The sequence below is a fragment of the Parasteatoda tepidariorum genome, chromosome 8 (genome assembly GCF_043381705.1).
Source record: "Parasteatoda tepidariorum isolate YZ-2023 chromosome 8, CAS_Ptep_4.0, whole genome shotgun sequence".
NCBI lineage: Eukaryota > Metazoa > Arthropoda > Arachnida > Araneae > Theridiidae > Parasteatoda > Parasteatoda tepidariorum.
In genome coordinates this window covers 17874708-17890529 of record NC_092211.1, presented here as the reverse complement: position 1 = coordinate 17890529, position 15822 = coordinate 17874708, and the positions used below count along the sequence as shown (strand labels likewise).

The 15822-nt window shown below is 31.1% G+C and overlaps 1 protein-coding gene across 1 annotated transcript in view; it reads left to right on the top strand.

Moving 5' to 3' along the window:
- The window catches only part of LOC107454237 (uncharacterized), a 164026-nt gene that overhangs the window by 107407 nt on the left and 40797 nt on the right, over positions 1-15822 (top strand). The window contains exon 3 of the mRNA XM_043043231.2: positions 8810-8954. Coding sequence (XP_042899165.1) covers positions 8810-8954 — 145 coding nt within the window. The remainder of the gene's footprint in view (positions 1-8809; positions 8955-15822) is intronic.

Genomic DNA, 15822 nt, shown 5'->3' with positions numbered 1-15822 from the left:
TTGTTGTCACCTCAGTGATTAAGTCCGAATGAAAACGTGAAAATATACCTCAAAATCATGACGTGATTTTCAGTAATATTTTCCTTGTTTTCTCTAGAAATGACTTATTTCTTGTTCAATGAGCTTGTTAAAAGTTAGTGAATTAAGTTATGTGAAATTAAACTCGTGTTTGATTGATAATGAATGACTTATTTTTGATTATACCTGATAACAACGGACTAGATTATTCTCTCAATTTTAATGCTGATAAATTTAACCGATTGTATGCCATTGATGTGTTTTCTGTTCTTTTGTACTTAGGGTTAATTAAAAGTATGTTAACAGCAAAGTGGTTTATGGAACAAAAAATAACTTCAGATTTAAGGATAAAGTTTAATTTAACCAATAATAAATCGATTAGGCAACTGAAATTGCCATAAATATATGCATGGTGTTTAGCTTTGAAGTTGAATGACAGAAAGTTTTATTTTTTACGTTTTTGGCAATCCTTATGATATTTTATTATTTTTGACAATCATTTCAAAATTAATAAGATATAATTAAATAATAAAATCGTATAGGCAACAGAAACTGCCATAAATATATGCATGTTGTTGAGCTTTGAAGTTGAATAACCGAAAGTTTCATTTTTTTTCGTTTTCGGCAATCCTTGTGATATTTTATTATTTTGGACAATCATTTCACCAGGATTAACGTGATTTAAAACGAAATGGAATTTTAACGACATATCCTAAAACAAGCGAAAACAATTTTGTAAATTTGACAAAATTTTCACTCGAAGTCTGTTTTTCAGAAGCAATTTCAGAAACATTTTTAAAACTATTCTTTACTAGACGGTTACAGACGTCGGTATCCCAAAAATGAGAAACACTGTTTTAAGTACACTCTTTATTATTTACTTACACTATACTTACACTTTACTTACACTCTCTATTCTTTACTTACACTTTACTTACACTCTCTATTCTTTACTTACACTATACTTACACTCTCTATTCTTTACTTACACTAACTATTCTTTATTACATGGTTAAAGACGTCGGTATCCCAAAAATGAGAAACACTGTTTTAAGTACACTCTCTATCACATTTCATTTAAGTTCATATACCGCCAAAATAAACAGGTTATTGATTGTGAGAGTTTTGATATATATTCAACTCAAAAATAGACTCTTACTGTTATGTATGCATCAAAACCTGTTTGATTGCAGATAAAAATAATGACTCATATGTGAAAGGTGAATATTAGAAGCATCTCCAAGTTTCCCCAGGCAATCAAACTAATTTTCAATGTTTTCATTCCTCTTTTCTGATTAGTCAGATTTCGATGGCGCTTTTAATTTGAAACAACTTGCTAAATATTGAAATCCCTAATCTTTTTACTTCATTTTTGACAAAGATTCTTAAAATATAATTAAATTCAGAATAGATGACAACAGACCACGCGGTATACGATGATGGAGCCTAAAAAAGTACAATAAAAATAATTCCTTTATTAAGTTTTTCTGTAGATTTCACAGTTAAGAATATAAAATTTGAAATTACTAGTTAAGAATAAGCTTCAAAAAAAATAACTTTGCATCATTAGTTTTTTATTCTTCATTCTTTACAAGAAGATAAGCCCCCTTAAATTTGTAAATTGTAATATTGTTTTTTCGGATTCTTTAAAAAGCCTTAGATTTATTAATCTAATTAAGCAAAATATTTTTTTCTTATTTTATCAAATTTCTACAAATTGTTGAAGTGCATCTGTGAGCACAAATGTTCACGGAATATTTCACAATGATTTGGGAGAAAGCATAAAAATGATTGTTATTTGAAAATTGCGTGAGATCTGCTTATACTTTTTCACAATCGAAAAATTACCGAAATAAAGTAGAGAAAAAATTTTTTTTACTGTTTTTTACCATTATTTTCTCTTGTGATGGATGCGGAGAAAAATTTAAGAAAGTTTCTAGTGTGAATTTTTTGCTTTGATTTATGCTAATGATATTCGTTTTCCATAAACAAAAACAAAATACTTCTTATTAAATGAAGACGAATTTTAATTAAATCATTTAATCATTAGGATGTCTATATCTCATAGTACAGCTGATGTCGATTTTATTAAAACACATTTTTTCAATTCTTGTAAAGCTATTTATCATATACGTCTAGAAAATAAGCTACCAAACGCTGAATTCACATTAATTTTTAAAAGCTTTAGATAAATGAGAGGTTTCGTTATCTTTTATCCGGATATAATTTTTAATTTTTACTTTCTTTCTACTAAAAATATAATTTTCTAATAGATTCTGTTTGCAATATGCACACATTATTAATTTATATTTGCTGAATCATCGATTTTTTTAAAAACTTATTGTAAATGTTAAGAAAATTGTTTCCGAAATTAAATGAAAATGTAAAAGTTTCTCAAACAATTTTTCTTAATCAATAATAATAATTAGTTCTGGCTATTATGAAATTATAACTCTTTTTAAAACAGTTATTCTTACTTAATAACTAATTATGCTCATTTTAATGTAAAAAATATACCGACAATTTCTAATTACTTACTTGTCACGATACTAATCATAAATACATAACTTCCTCCGAACGACAAATTCTATTTAGTTCATGCAGATATGGAACATATAATTTCTTTATAAACTGGCTATTTCTAATCGGTTTTCCTTATTAATACTGCTAGAATTTGAGGACGATATCGATATCATGGGAAGAACTAGGGCAGCTACAGTACAAGGCTTTCTGTGCACTCGAGGCAGCAGCAAAGACATAGGATTGTCAGTCAAGGATGAAAAAGCTAAATTCATGGCAATAACAAACATAATCACAAATGTGCAACCACGGAAAATTAATAAATATTAGTTCAAAAAAGTTCTTTTTTCCAATGCCAACATCCGTCAATTCAGGCATTAAAGGGCGATTTTGTTGGCCTCTCTTTCAGGGGCACCATATTCGGTGGGCCAACGTCGCTCCCGCAGTGAGGACAGATAGTACAGAGAGGGAAAGAACATCCATGCCTTGCCCAGGATTCGAACCCAGAACCTTTCTGATGTAAGGACAGTTCCCTGCCCCCTACACAGGCCGGTCGGCAGTTCAAAAAAGTAGCTAAATAGTAGCTCAGGCACAATGGTAGCTCAGGCAAAATGGTAAATAATAATAATGACATGAAAATTGAAATCAGAAATCGAATCAACATGGCCAGCATATGTTATCATGGACTGAGAAACCAGTTCAAAGCTAAATACACAAGTTGTGAAACAAAAATAAATAGAGTAGTACAAAACATTAGTGTGACCAATAGTTTTATATGACAGCGAATGATGGACAATTAACAAAGCAGACGAAGAGAAACTGATGACTTTCGAAAGAAAATATTTAGAAAAATGTTTGGAGCAGTAAGAGGAATAATAGGATAATTCTTTATTAATACTGGAAAAAGGGAATAATAGGAACCAGGATAATTTGTTATAACCATGAATTACAATCAAAATACCAAGAACATAACATAGTAAAAGTAATCAAGGTTTCTCAAATAAGATAGCTGGGACATGTATTTCGATATAGTGATGAAAATCCTGTTAAAAAAATAACTTTCCAAACACCAGAGGGAAAAGGAACAAGAGGATGACCCAGAATAAGATGGTAAGATAGAGTAGAGAAATGTTCAAAAGACTTGGGAGTTAACAGATGGAGAAAAGTAGCATCGAATAGATCTAGATGGGGTATACTGACTGAGACTACTTTGGCCGATAATCGGCTGTAGTGCCTAAGAAGAAGAAGACTAAGAATTCTTCATTCATAACCTATTATATTTTTAAATTTGTTTTAAATAACTTTTATAAAGCCTGGAATATTAAGTTTTGTAGATGAAATCCAAATTTTCATATTAATTTTGCTAAATGCCCTTTAACTATTTTTAAAACAACTTTTCTCAATTAGTAATAACAATTGGTTTATACTAATATTGAATTATATATTGAAATGTCTCTTTCCAAATAATTATAAAAAGAATGTATACTACTATAAAATATATCAGTTTCTAAACCGAAATTTTTTCTTATTTATCAAAAATTCTAGTTCTAACTCATTTGAAACTTCTATAACTTTATATAAAATGTTGTAGTTTGAAAAGAACAACTTTTTCTAAAACTGTTATTTGCAAACAATATTAAATCGATTAGCTTTATTAATAACTAAGTTATTTTTTAAAACTTTTCAAGCCAAAGTGTATATTATTTCTAGACATTAAGCTTCAACAGAATACATTATATATTATAAACTTTTGTTAATATTCACTTTGAAATAAAGGAATATTAAATTGTTTTCCATTTTAATCTGTAAACTAATTTAATAAACTCCGGAGAAAAGAAAATTGAAACAAAATTTAATTACGTTCAGCAAATTTTTGAGAGTAAAATGTTCTAACGCGCAATTCTGACGATGCATTTGATGGTAAACAAGTAAAGCTGAAAAAGGATGCTGTTATACGAAAAACAATTTAAGCTCTAAAAATTACTTATTCTAAGTTGCTGATGAAAATTGTTTATTGAGTTTACTTAAAATGAAATTACTATCAATATGAAGGAAGGGTAAGCTAAAAACAAACAAAAACAATGTAAAATTTTAAATACGTGGTTAATATTTGTCTTTAAGTATTTTAATTTATACTTTTCTTTATCTATTTTTAACATTACATTTAATTCAATAATGAAGTGCAAAGTGAAAATTAGGTATTTTAATTTGTGCTTTATTACTGTTAAAATTTCGGATATTTTTCGGTGTGAAAGAAAATTAGTAAAAGTCAACATTAAACAGTGCCTTCTTGTAATTGCTTAATTATTTTTTTTTTGTTTTATTATTTTATTTATTTTATAGATTTCTTACATTTGGTATGTCACTTTAAGGCGAAGATATGTTTATATTCAGCAGTATGTACTGATTGTGAGCGTTTAACAAAAAACACTTTTTAATTTTCCTAATACTTGCCACGACAAATAACGACATTCAACATGCACTGTTGATAGAGTTCAAAAGGGAGAAATAATGTCAAAATAAAAAAATTTGTTTTCTACATTCTCTGTTTGTGTAGTAGCTGAATGTTGAAGTCCTTCAATGATTTTTTTTTACTTAACTTTAACCATTCGTGCGCGTGCTGAATATTGACATTTGATGTTGAATTTTATATTTAATCATGCATATTGAATGTATGCACTTGTCAGGGAATTTCTTTTAAATTTCATACTTCATGTACATGCTCAATTATGCCATTTACCGTTAAATTTTGTAGCCAGCACCCTACTTATTCTTGAATGTTGATAAATGTCTTTAAATTTTTAAAGTAACTTTCACCATTTATGTGCACACTGAATGTCGACACTTGTCAGCAAATTTTTTTTATTCAAAGTTGACTACGATTCCGCCTGCTGAATTTTGATGTTTGTCATTGAATTTAACAATCTATTCTCACCGTCAGTGTGAATGTTAAATGTCGACATTTGACAGTGAATTATTCAAATTTGACCACCAGCGTGCATGCTGAATTTTGACATTTGTTATAAAATTTTACAATGAACATTCACCATTAGTGTAGTTTGTTTGCGAGAAGAAAGTAGGAAGCATTTCTGATTTTTTTTGTCATTTGAATCATTTTGAAGATTTTAATGTTCCTTTCAATAAGATGGATAATGAATCATCAGTTTTATATAACGTTTCCGGCTTCTTTTATTCTTACGCTTTCAAATGTATACAGTTCTGATATTATTTTGTTCAAAAGTTTTTTTATTTATTAAGATTTACAAAATTTTCAAAAGAAATGAAAGGTAAAACAAATAAAGAAGTGAATCCAACGCATTATTGCAATGTTCATTCATGTATTCTAAAAAAAAATCAGAATGAGTATGAAAAAAAGAACCTGAAAATAGTGAAATAAATTAAGAAAAACAAAGAAAAAACTATTTTTGATTAAATGTATTTAAATCTGCCAGCTAAACATCTAAATTTAATTTTCAACCAACAATAAAAGAAATTCATTTAAAGAAGCAATGTCTTAAGAGGAAGAAAAAAAAAACCAGCAATATAGATGAGTTCAACATATGCGCAAGCTATAAGCATGAACACCAAAGAAAACAAAGATATAATATCGTTCCTTTTCAGCATATCATCGCCTTAGTTTATTCCTTGCTTTTTCCGATAAATCACAAATAGCCATTTTCGGGAAATACGATGAGAGTTCCATAGATAGTGGAGAGTGATCAATATTAAAGAGTATTGGGGTGCAAGTTAATAGAAATTTGAGGCCTTTTTGAGACTTGGCAGAATGTTTTATGAGTTGAGTTGAGACTCTTAACCGCAAAATTCGGTCGTCTGCAAAAAGAAATATTTCATTCTTTCTTAACAAGTACAGTTAAAGAAAGTTGTTGGTTAAATGGATTTTCTTTGTTTCTAATAGATTAATGGGATGACATTTATTCTATTTAGTGAAAAGCACAAACAGCGATTATCTTTTACTTACTTTTATTACTTTTTTTACCAATGATTGTATGCAATATAATTTACTATATAAAATATAAATATATAATGTAAATATGTAAATAAAATATAATATAATATATTATTATATTATATTATGTTATGTTATGTTATGTTATGTTATGTTATGTTATGTTATGTTATGTTATGTATTATACTAGAGGGCTGCACTCGCTGCTCGCTAATGCTCGCCAACCCCCGAAAATTGCTACGCAATCTTATATGGTTTGCATCGCAAACCAAGCTCTCTTCGCTCGCTACTAACTTAGGTACATTGCAAATGCACAAAATTCTAAGAATTCAAAACAATCACTCAAATCCATATAACAACTTTTTATTTAAAAAGAAAAATTACATCTTTTTAGTAAATACTAAGTCATTAAAATAAATTTGAATTCAAATAAATGACATGTAATTCGTTAAACCTAATATAAATGTGCTATAGTATAAAATCTTAAGAAAAAATTTTTAAAACTGATATCTCTTTAAAAAGGTTAAAATTTTGGCTATAATTAATCGTCAAATAAATTTGTAGTATATAAATTCGTGAAAAAAAGCGCTTTCGACAAAATACTAAAATAGAGATCTATGGACAAAAACTACTCACTTCTGCCTAGCTTAATAGTATGAGATTGCTGCAGCTGATAGTATGATAGCTGACATTTGGTGAGAATGTTCTCTCTGGTTATTTCAGTTTCCGTTTTTAAAAGCACTGTATGTTGAGACACCTCAGCTAGATTTGGCATGTGACATTTTAGGGGCAATCATTGGTCGATTTTATAGCGTTGCCATTCGGGGAGTTGTAATGAGGCTTTTTTTTTTCGCCGTGTAAGAGAAATATCTATCTATATATTAATGACCCTCATACGTCATACATTCTAAAAACACACTACAGATTAATTNTACATTACATTACGTTACATTACATTACATTACATTACATTACATTACATTATATTATATTATAGTTTTAAGTACGTTTTTTAATTAAGTCTTTAAGTCTAGCATTTCTAGATTTTCTGCAATCAGCCCATTCCCCTGATCAGCTGAATAGAAAATGTAAGGTTGAATTTGCTTAGTCTTATTACAACGAGGATTGCAGGCTCATTAATTGTAGGCTTGAAATAAAAAGGACATTCAAACAGCCAGATTTTCCAGCTTGCGTGTCCGACATAAATACCACAGTACAATGCAAACAAAAAATACTGTGAAAACAGACTTACTGCCTCTGTCGCCGTTTGAAAACATCCTCTTCATCGAATAATATTTTATTCTTATAACTGTTGTGAGCTCTTCATCGTTATTCATGATTGTAGATTAAGGTTTCTTCAACAACAGCCAACGTTCTTTATGACAATTCTAAAAATACTGAATAATAATAATACAAAGTACAGCTGCAGTTTTGTGATAAAGAACAACGCTTGTGTTCCAATTTTTAAGAATGTAATAAGTTACAGTACACGGATCCGCATCTGACTTGCACCAACCGCAGTGCTGACGTGAAATATCCTCAGTGGTAGTTGGATCATGGGTTGGAGTACCTTTGCAGTCGGGCTAATCGTAGGATGTTCTCGAGATCTTCCTCTCCATGTAATCCAAATACGGGTTAATTCCGTCAAAAAGCCTTCGGATGTTTAACAACGGTTATGAAGAAAAAAAACTAAGCAAATATTAAAAAATCATTCTTAGATTTCAATTTAAATCTAAGTATATTCTTATCCAAGTGTGAAATCCTTACCAAAGTAACGATTTAAATTTCTATTGCGAGCAAAACCAAGAGGCTTCGCTCGAGCTTGCCTAACTTACCTCTATAATTTTCTGCATTAACCCCATAACGATCGGTAAATTTTCAAGCAAACGGCTATAAAAGTGCCTATTTTGTTAACATATCTCAAATACACGTATTTGATTAGTGCTGATATCAAGTTTAAAATAAACTAACTATCTACAATTACCTTAAAAATATCCTGGTACTGCCATCTGGTGTGTAAAATGAGAAATAAAATGTTTTCCGGGCAAAAGAAATGAATTAGTTTTATTCTCATTGGAGCGTTACCACCAAACACTCCAGCTCAGAAATATCACGGGAGCGAGAAATAGAGGGCGAAACCTCAGCCCGTCATTTTCACGGGAGCGAGAAGGAAAGGGTTAAACATTCCTTACCTCTTCAAATTCGATAGCTAAAAAGAGTTAATACAATAAATTTATATAAAAGTATGTAATTCTTCAGTTTTGGACTATGTGGAGATTGAAATATATGTTTCATCTGTTTCAGTGTCTTTGGACCCCCGTCCAGTGGTCATACCGATTTTATCATCAGTGATTGGATTTCCAATCGTTGTTTTTGCCCTCATTTGTGCCCTTCGACACAGAGCTATCAAACTCAGAAGAAGAGATCAATTGAAAAAACTACAATCAGGGTAAGTTAACTCATTTATTTTCATATTTACTTTATCTGGGTGTTTGTATGAGTTTTTTTTTAATCGCAATTTTTGAGTGTAAGTGATCAAGCGTCAAGAGTAACTGTATCAGTTACTAACTTTGAAACGTCAAAATTACGTGAAATGATATGGTATTTATAAATAGTATGTCGCTGTCCTATCTCAAGCAACGTGTATAATAACGTGTCAACGTCAAGTGCTGTCAAGTAACGTGCAGTCAAGTTTTCTTTACAGATGCGTCAGTTTCAGATTTAATAAGTTATTGTTGTTGTAGTTCATTTACGTCGCACTAGAGCTGCGCAATGGGCTATTGGCGATGGTCTGGGAAATATCCCTGAGGATGATCCGTAGACATGCCATCACAATTTCGATCCTCTGCAGAGAAGATGGCAACCCCGCTTCGTAGCCCAACGACCTCCACGCGAAGTCGAGCACTTTACGGTGGAACAGTTTAACGAGGACCCATACCGCACACCCTCGGTCCCTATGCAGACTGACCCGAGTGGTCACCCACCCGCACACTGACCGCAGTCAGTGATGCTTGACTTCGGTGATCTGCTGTGAACCGTGTCTTAACGATTAGTCCACTGCGGGACCAGATTTAATAAGATGTTATGATACAAAAACATTTCCCGATTGGGTACTTGCTCTTTAAGAAGAAGAAGAAGACCACAGATACCCACACATATGACCTATGACGTCAGTTGATCGTTTATAAGCAAAATGTTGTGTTGAAGTTGAGCTAAGTTTCTCCACATAAGTTAGAATGTTAACTAATGGGAAGTAAATTAAATGCAGTGTCGTATCACACATCGAATTTATTGAAATAAAATTCCTTCTCTTCTACATTTATTATTTGTGTATCTATTTTATTGTAACCGTGATAGATTTTTGTTGTGTGTACCTGGCAACTTCGATGCATAATTAGTTTATGTTCTACATGGCTTCATGCCTGTCTTTGTGTTAGTTAAGAAATATACGGTTAAAGAATTGAAATCTTTGTGAAAGAATCTTTTAGATAGAAAATAGAATGTGTCACTTAGGAGAATTGATACTTGATGGTCTTGGCTTACTCGAAATAGACCAGGAAGTACAAATGCCAGCTTAAATAAATGCCGCGTTTCAACAACCAATCCGGATCGAGATACCGACACTATTTCACTTGCAGATATCCTATTGCCGTTACGTATTATGAACATTGACGTAATCATATAATAAAGAAATGGGTAGTTGAAGCATTAAAAAGATTATTACGTATTACGATCAAGTTTTCCACAAGCAGATCTTGCTTTCTTTAATTATCATTAAAATAAAAGTAATGGAAGTTACAAACATGCACTGTAAAAAAATGTCTTAAATTTATCGAAAATAACTGTCTGCTGTTGTGCCAGTGCAAGCCGTTTAGTTCAAAAAAATACTGTTATTTAAAAACAGAAGCTTGATTTTTCAGCAGATAAGTACTGTTATTTTGACAAATACTTTATAAAGTTACTTTATTATCATTGTGAGAATCATTTGTACGACAATTCGAACCTGGGACACCTCATTGAAAGGCGAACGATCTGTTCCTTGAGCTGCCGAAGAAGTTCTAGTATAGCATTTTAATTTACTGTATAACCGTCTTTGAGCAGTCGACATACAGTTTTTTGGGTTTGCGACTACTAATGTTCAACTTCGTATCCTTGTAATTTTGAACCCAATTCAGAAGTCAAGGGAGCTCCTTGATCAAGTATTGGGAGAAATTTGTCTTCGAGGAGGACTTTTCGATGGAGCTAGCCTGCATTTGCGTCACGTGATGAGGAAAACCACTTAAAACCTTCCACAATCAGCCTGACAGCAAGGGGACTCTAGCCCATGATCTGTCTACCACTGAGGATATTTTACGTCAGCATTGTGGTCGGTAGAAGCTGGATGCGGATTTCGCATCGACCAAATATCGCTGGGATTCGAGCCCGGTTCACCTCATTGGAAGGCTCAATTCCCTAAGCCATCGTGGCTCCTCGTATCTCCTTATGAAGAAAAATCTTAAATTGTTTTTATCTCAAGTCTTGTTCAATTAAAATAATATTTAAGTATAAAAGCATTTAAAAGTATAGAGGCTCACCTGTATGAAAATGTCTGGTGAAAAATTTATATCTAAAGCGATATACTAATCAAGTAGAGTATTAATTTGACAATATAAAGTCGATGTTCGAAACGATTAAATAATTTCTGAAAAATTAAAGCAAGTATAGAATATAATCGTAAAATTATTTGAAAAAAAAATGTAGAGCTATCGTGTAGTTGGCAAAACAGCGTAGCTAAATTAGAATTTAAACTGGCGATCTTAAACCTTTAATGATTAGAAATGAAAACAGAGAAAATCTGAAGAAAAAACGGATTCTTTTTGCAGTGTATTGTTTACCTGTAATTCTTTATCACGAATTTAAAAATATTTAACAAGCAATATTTTTTTATCACCTTTTCTTAGTATATTTTTTCCATAATAATGGTTTTGATTTTGATTATCAAAAACTGCCTCTTTGTCATAAAGTAACATAGCGATAAAACCTCATTACTCAGCATTTCGTGGTAAACATATTTAAATCAGCACTTAAGCACATTAATCAAAACGTGCTCAGTCTACTTATATAATTATAATAATGAGGACAAAATCGTAAATAGTTTTTCGGTTTTAACTTCTCGCAATTATATTCAATCTCTCTCAGCAAACAAAAATTAAATAGGGCTTTAAAAAATTATAGATGAAAGTTAAACGATAATTGAGCAAAATTTAAATTTTTTCCAGTAGAGTCCGAAGTTTGGAAAACTTAGTCAGTGAAAAAAAAATAGAACCTTAAATTTGAATATTTTTTTAAAATTTAGCTGTAACAATTTGTTGTTAAAAGAGCTGATTGTAGCAATTTTAAAGGTTTTGGGGAAAACCTAAAGCCCCTGAATTCCGCAGTGGCAGGACACCTTGGTAAAATTTAATAATAAATTAAGTTATTAATGGTTACTTACTTTTTGGATGGATTATATGTCCTTAAATGATAACATCAGGCTCTAACAGATCAAACTAGAGTCACTTAGAGCTAATAATCCTTACATCAAGCTTCGATATCTTATAAATCCAAAGAAATCGTGTTTTTGCTGACTTGTGCAATACTTATAGAGTAATGGGCTTTTGATCCGTAAAGTATGTTTTTGACAAGAATAATATTTTGTTACATTGCAAAAGTAGACTAAACGTGGATAAATGGAAACAAATTATATTTTTATATGTATTTTTGGCAACTTTTAGGAATTGGAAGTAAAACAAATTTTTATACACTTGTTATTTTTATGGATTAAAGCTTACGGCGGGATAAAAATCGGCAATCTCGACCAGAATTTCTTATTTATTTTTGTCCACATTTGAACATTAGTTCATTAGCTTTCCTAAACACTTGAGAAGTTTGACCTCTGATTTTTAGAAATGAAGTTATAGTACTTTTTTCGTATGCTGATGGTCGAAACTAAAATAAATTTTTGCTTTTCACTGAATATTTTACCTTTTTTTTCTAAATTATATATTTTAAAAAATAAAATTAATTTTCGAATTATTTGTTTTTTGTTCTCAGAATTTTCTTACATTTTACGCGCATGCACAGTACGCAAAAAAAAGGACCACCGGGAATAACGTTTGATCTAATAATCGGAATTTAACGTTTCTGAACTCAATTCTAATAAATTTAGAATAGATTTTTTTCACCGTAGAGTAGATGCTTACATTAATTATTTCTTTAAACTATTATTCTTTATCAAAAAGAATGTATATATATTTTGATATTTCTTTGGCTGTATTGACACAATATTAGAGAGCGCTCTTTTTTGCGGATATAATCGTGTGAGTTGATGAAAAGATTTTATGTTTTATTTTCCAGATTTTTTTCATTCCCCCCCCTGTTTTTTCGGAATTTTTTTAAATTTTTTATTTCCTTTAATTTTTTTCCGGTTTCTTCTTACTTCTATCTTTAATATTATTTTTCTTTTCCCCCCTTTTTTCATTGTTCTGTATTTTTTTCCATGTTTTCTCTACATTTTGAACATACTTACTTTATGATACATGGAGCAAAATAAATTACCTATTACATGCATTAATCTGATTTTTTTGTTGAAGAATAAGCATTGAAAGTTTTAATAAAATTTTTTTTAACATATAGTAAACGATTATAAACGAATTAAATTGCATTTTAAGTTGGCAACCAAATTTTTAATGGGTGTAAATGTTTAAAACAGATTGAATATATCAACAATAAAAACATAAAACTTTTAAAATTAGAATATATGATGTGACCATTATCTTTATTTTTATATATTTACTATTTATTTTCTATTCTAGAATTTCTTGAATAAAATATTGTTCATATCTTATACAGCTTGAGTACTGTTCCCCTTCTCTTAAAAGTACTTTAAAAAGTACTTTTAGTACGACATTCCAACTCTACAAACATAGGCAATGCATCCATTTTAAAAATGCACTAGCTGCATCAGAAAATTTTTATGGACTTTAAAAATCATTTTTTTCCACGCTCCTTTTTGAAATATTTGGATATGAAAATATTCAACTTTTAAGAATATTTTCTTCGATGTTAACTAAATCGAAGGATCACTGAAGAACTCTGTACGAAAGCTATCATCCGGAATATATATTTTTTCTTCTCAGACGATAAGCTGAATTTCCATCTTAAATCTTATTTGGGTGTTCAAATATTACATTTCAGAAATTTTAAAGATTAGGATTTACATTCTTTTTTAAAAGCTTAAGAGGGAATTTGAAGATACTCACTAGGAATATATTGTAATCACTGAAGATTTTACGAGAGAGAAGAACTTTTTGAAGTTCGAATAACTTTTTGAAGCGTAATTCCAAAACTTTCATAAGGCTACGTATAAATCTAATTTTATATGTATGTAATACAAAAATTATAAATACTTTTTTGTATTAATAAAACCATTAAAACTTTTTCGTTTTCATAAAATGTCTTTGGTGAAGAATAGGTGGAGAAATTCTATTTTGGGACTTCAAGGATGAAAACATACCATTGAATTATAATTGGATTTATATTTCAAAGGAGGAGTTATTTTTGGAATCTTGTCCCTCTTTCACTTTCATATTAGAAAGCATTAAATGATTATCGATTATGCGTAGAGTTACAAGGTATGTACAACTTGAGCCTGTTTACATCATTCTCTGTTAGTATTTAATGCGGGAACGATTGTTTTCGCATTACTCTTGCTGTATCATGTATTCATTGTAAGATCTGCCGGAACCATTCGGAGTTTTGTCCAGCCCCTCCCTTGTGGAGAGTGGATGTGAAATGTTATAGCCACCAGCCTGCCCGTAAATAAAACTAATGAAGGAATAATTGGCTCACGACTGACTTATTTAAGCTAATTGTTACCAATGATAGCAGGAATGTAGCCCTGTTATTTCAAGCCAAACAGGATAGTTGCTTGCGGAGGAAACTTACGCAGTTTACTTATGCATCCCATCACCCACCGAGGGAAAAATTGCTTATCGGCGGTGAAAAAAGCGTAGAAGGAAAGGAAGGATTCCTCATCCCATCGTCAACTACATGTACCTCATCGCTAGTGGAATGTTTATGTTGGATCGAGATTGTCCCCTGAAACCAGTTGATGTGTGTCCCATCCATTGAGTTGACCTAACAATTCCTTAGTGCTCAAGTTTGTGAAAACGCATCCTCACAATTCATAATTCACATCCGGCCTTTTAGTTCTAAATTTAGATTATGGAATACTAGAGTTAAAATTGTAAGTTTTTTTTTCTATGATTAACGTTACCTAAAAAATCCCTCGACCGATAGTACGAAATAATTATAAGAAAATAACATTTCCCGTTTTTGCATGTAACTTAAGATGTGTCTTGATTTCTTGAATTATCATCTTTTACTTATGTTGAGTGATCTTTGAGAATGATTCATGTCGTTAATAATTTTTATTATTATTTTTTATGTGAATCCTCTTTATGTCAAATGCTCTTTTAAACTGTAAGTTCGATCCTGCAGGCCGAAGACTTCCCGTGTAATAAATGGTGACTGGTGCAAGTTAAATCTATTGGGTCACAATGTATCAATCACAAATCATACTTCCGGGGGTACTGAATTGGAGATTGATCGTTCTCTGGTTCAGGTCAAAATTACGATCTGTGGATGAAGGAATGTAGGTATGAATGGGTTCACTCTATAAACAGGATGTGACGTGTGTGTGGCTGAAGTCTTAATCTTGGCCATAGATGGCGCAACTGAAAACAAGAAACGCATCCTCTGCTTTAAATTAATTAGGTTTCACCAAGCAGGCTTGCTGGTATTGGCAAGTGGCATTGGGAACAAGAACAACATACTAGCTATAAAAAAAGCTTGTTGGAGGCAAGCTGGTTAATTAGGCGGTGACTATTACAGTGTCTGTAGTAATTTGAATCTTTCTATGAAATATGCTTGCTAACTTTTCCAAGAACTTTATCAGTGATTTAAACGTTACCAGCTACCCTATCTGTACCAACGACTTTGATGCCTTTTCATTTACCTTTATATCCGCAGTTTCATTTATTAATATTTTACTTACTATTGATTGATGCCTTTAAAGAAATAGTTAGTCACAATCAATATTTCAAAAAAAGAGTAAATGTTTGAAAATATTTATTAAAAAAATTAAAACAATCTTGGATAAACTTGATGAAGTGAGACTGCTTTGGAGAACCAGGATCATCATCTGTCTAAGATCAAGTGAGCAGTTCGTCAGGCTTGGCGCCTTGTCACCGCCCGCGTAATAAAAAAAATACGCGAGCAGCGATGCGGCGCCAACT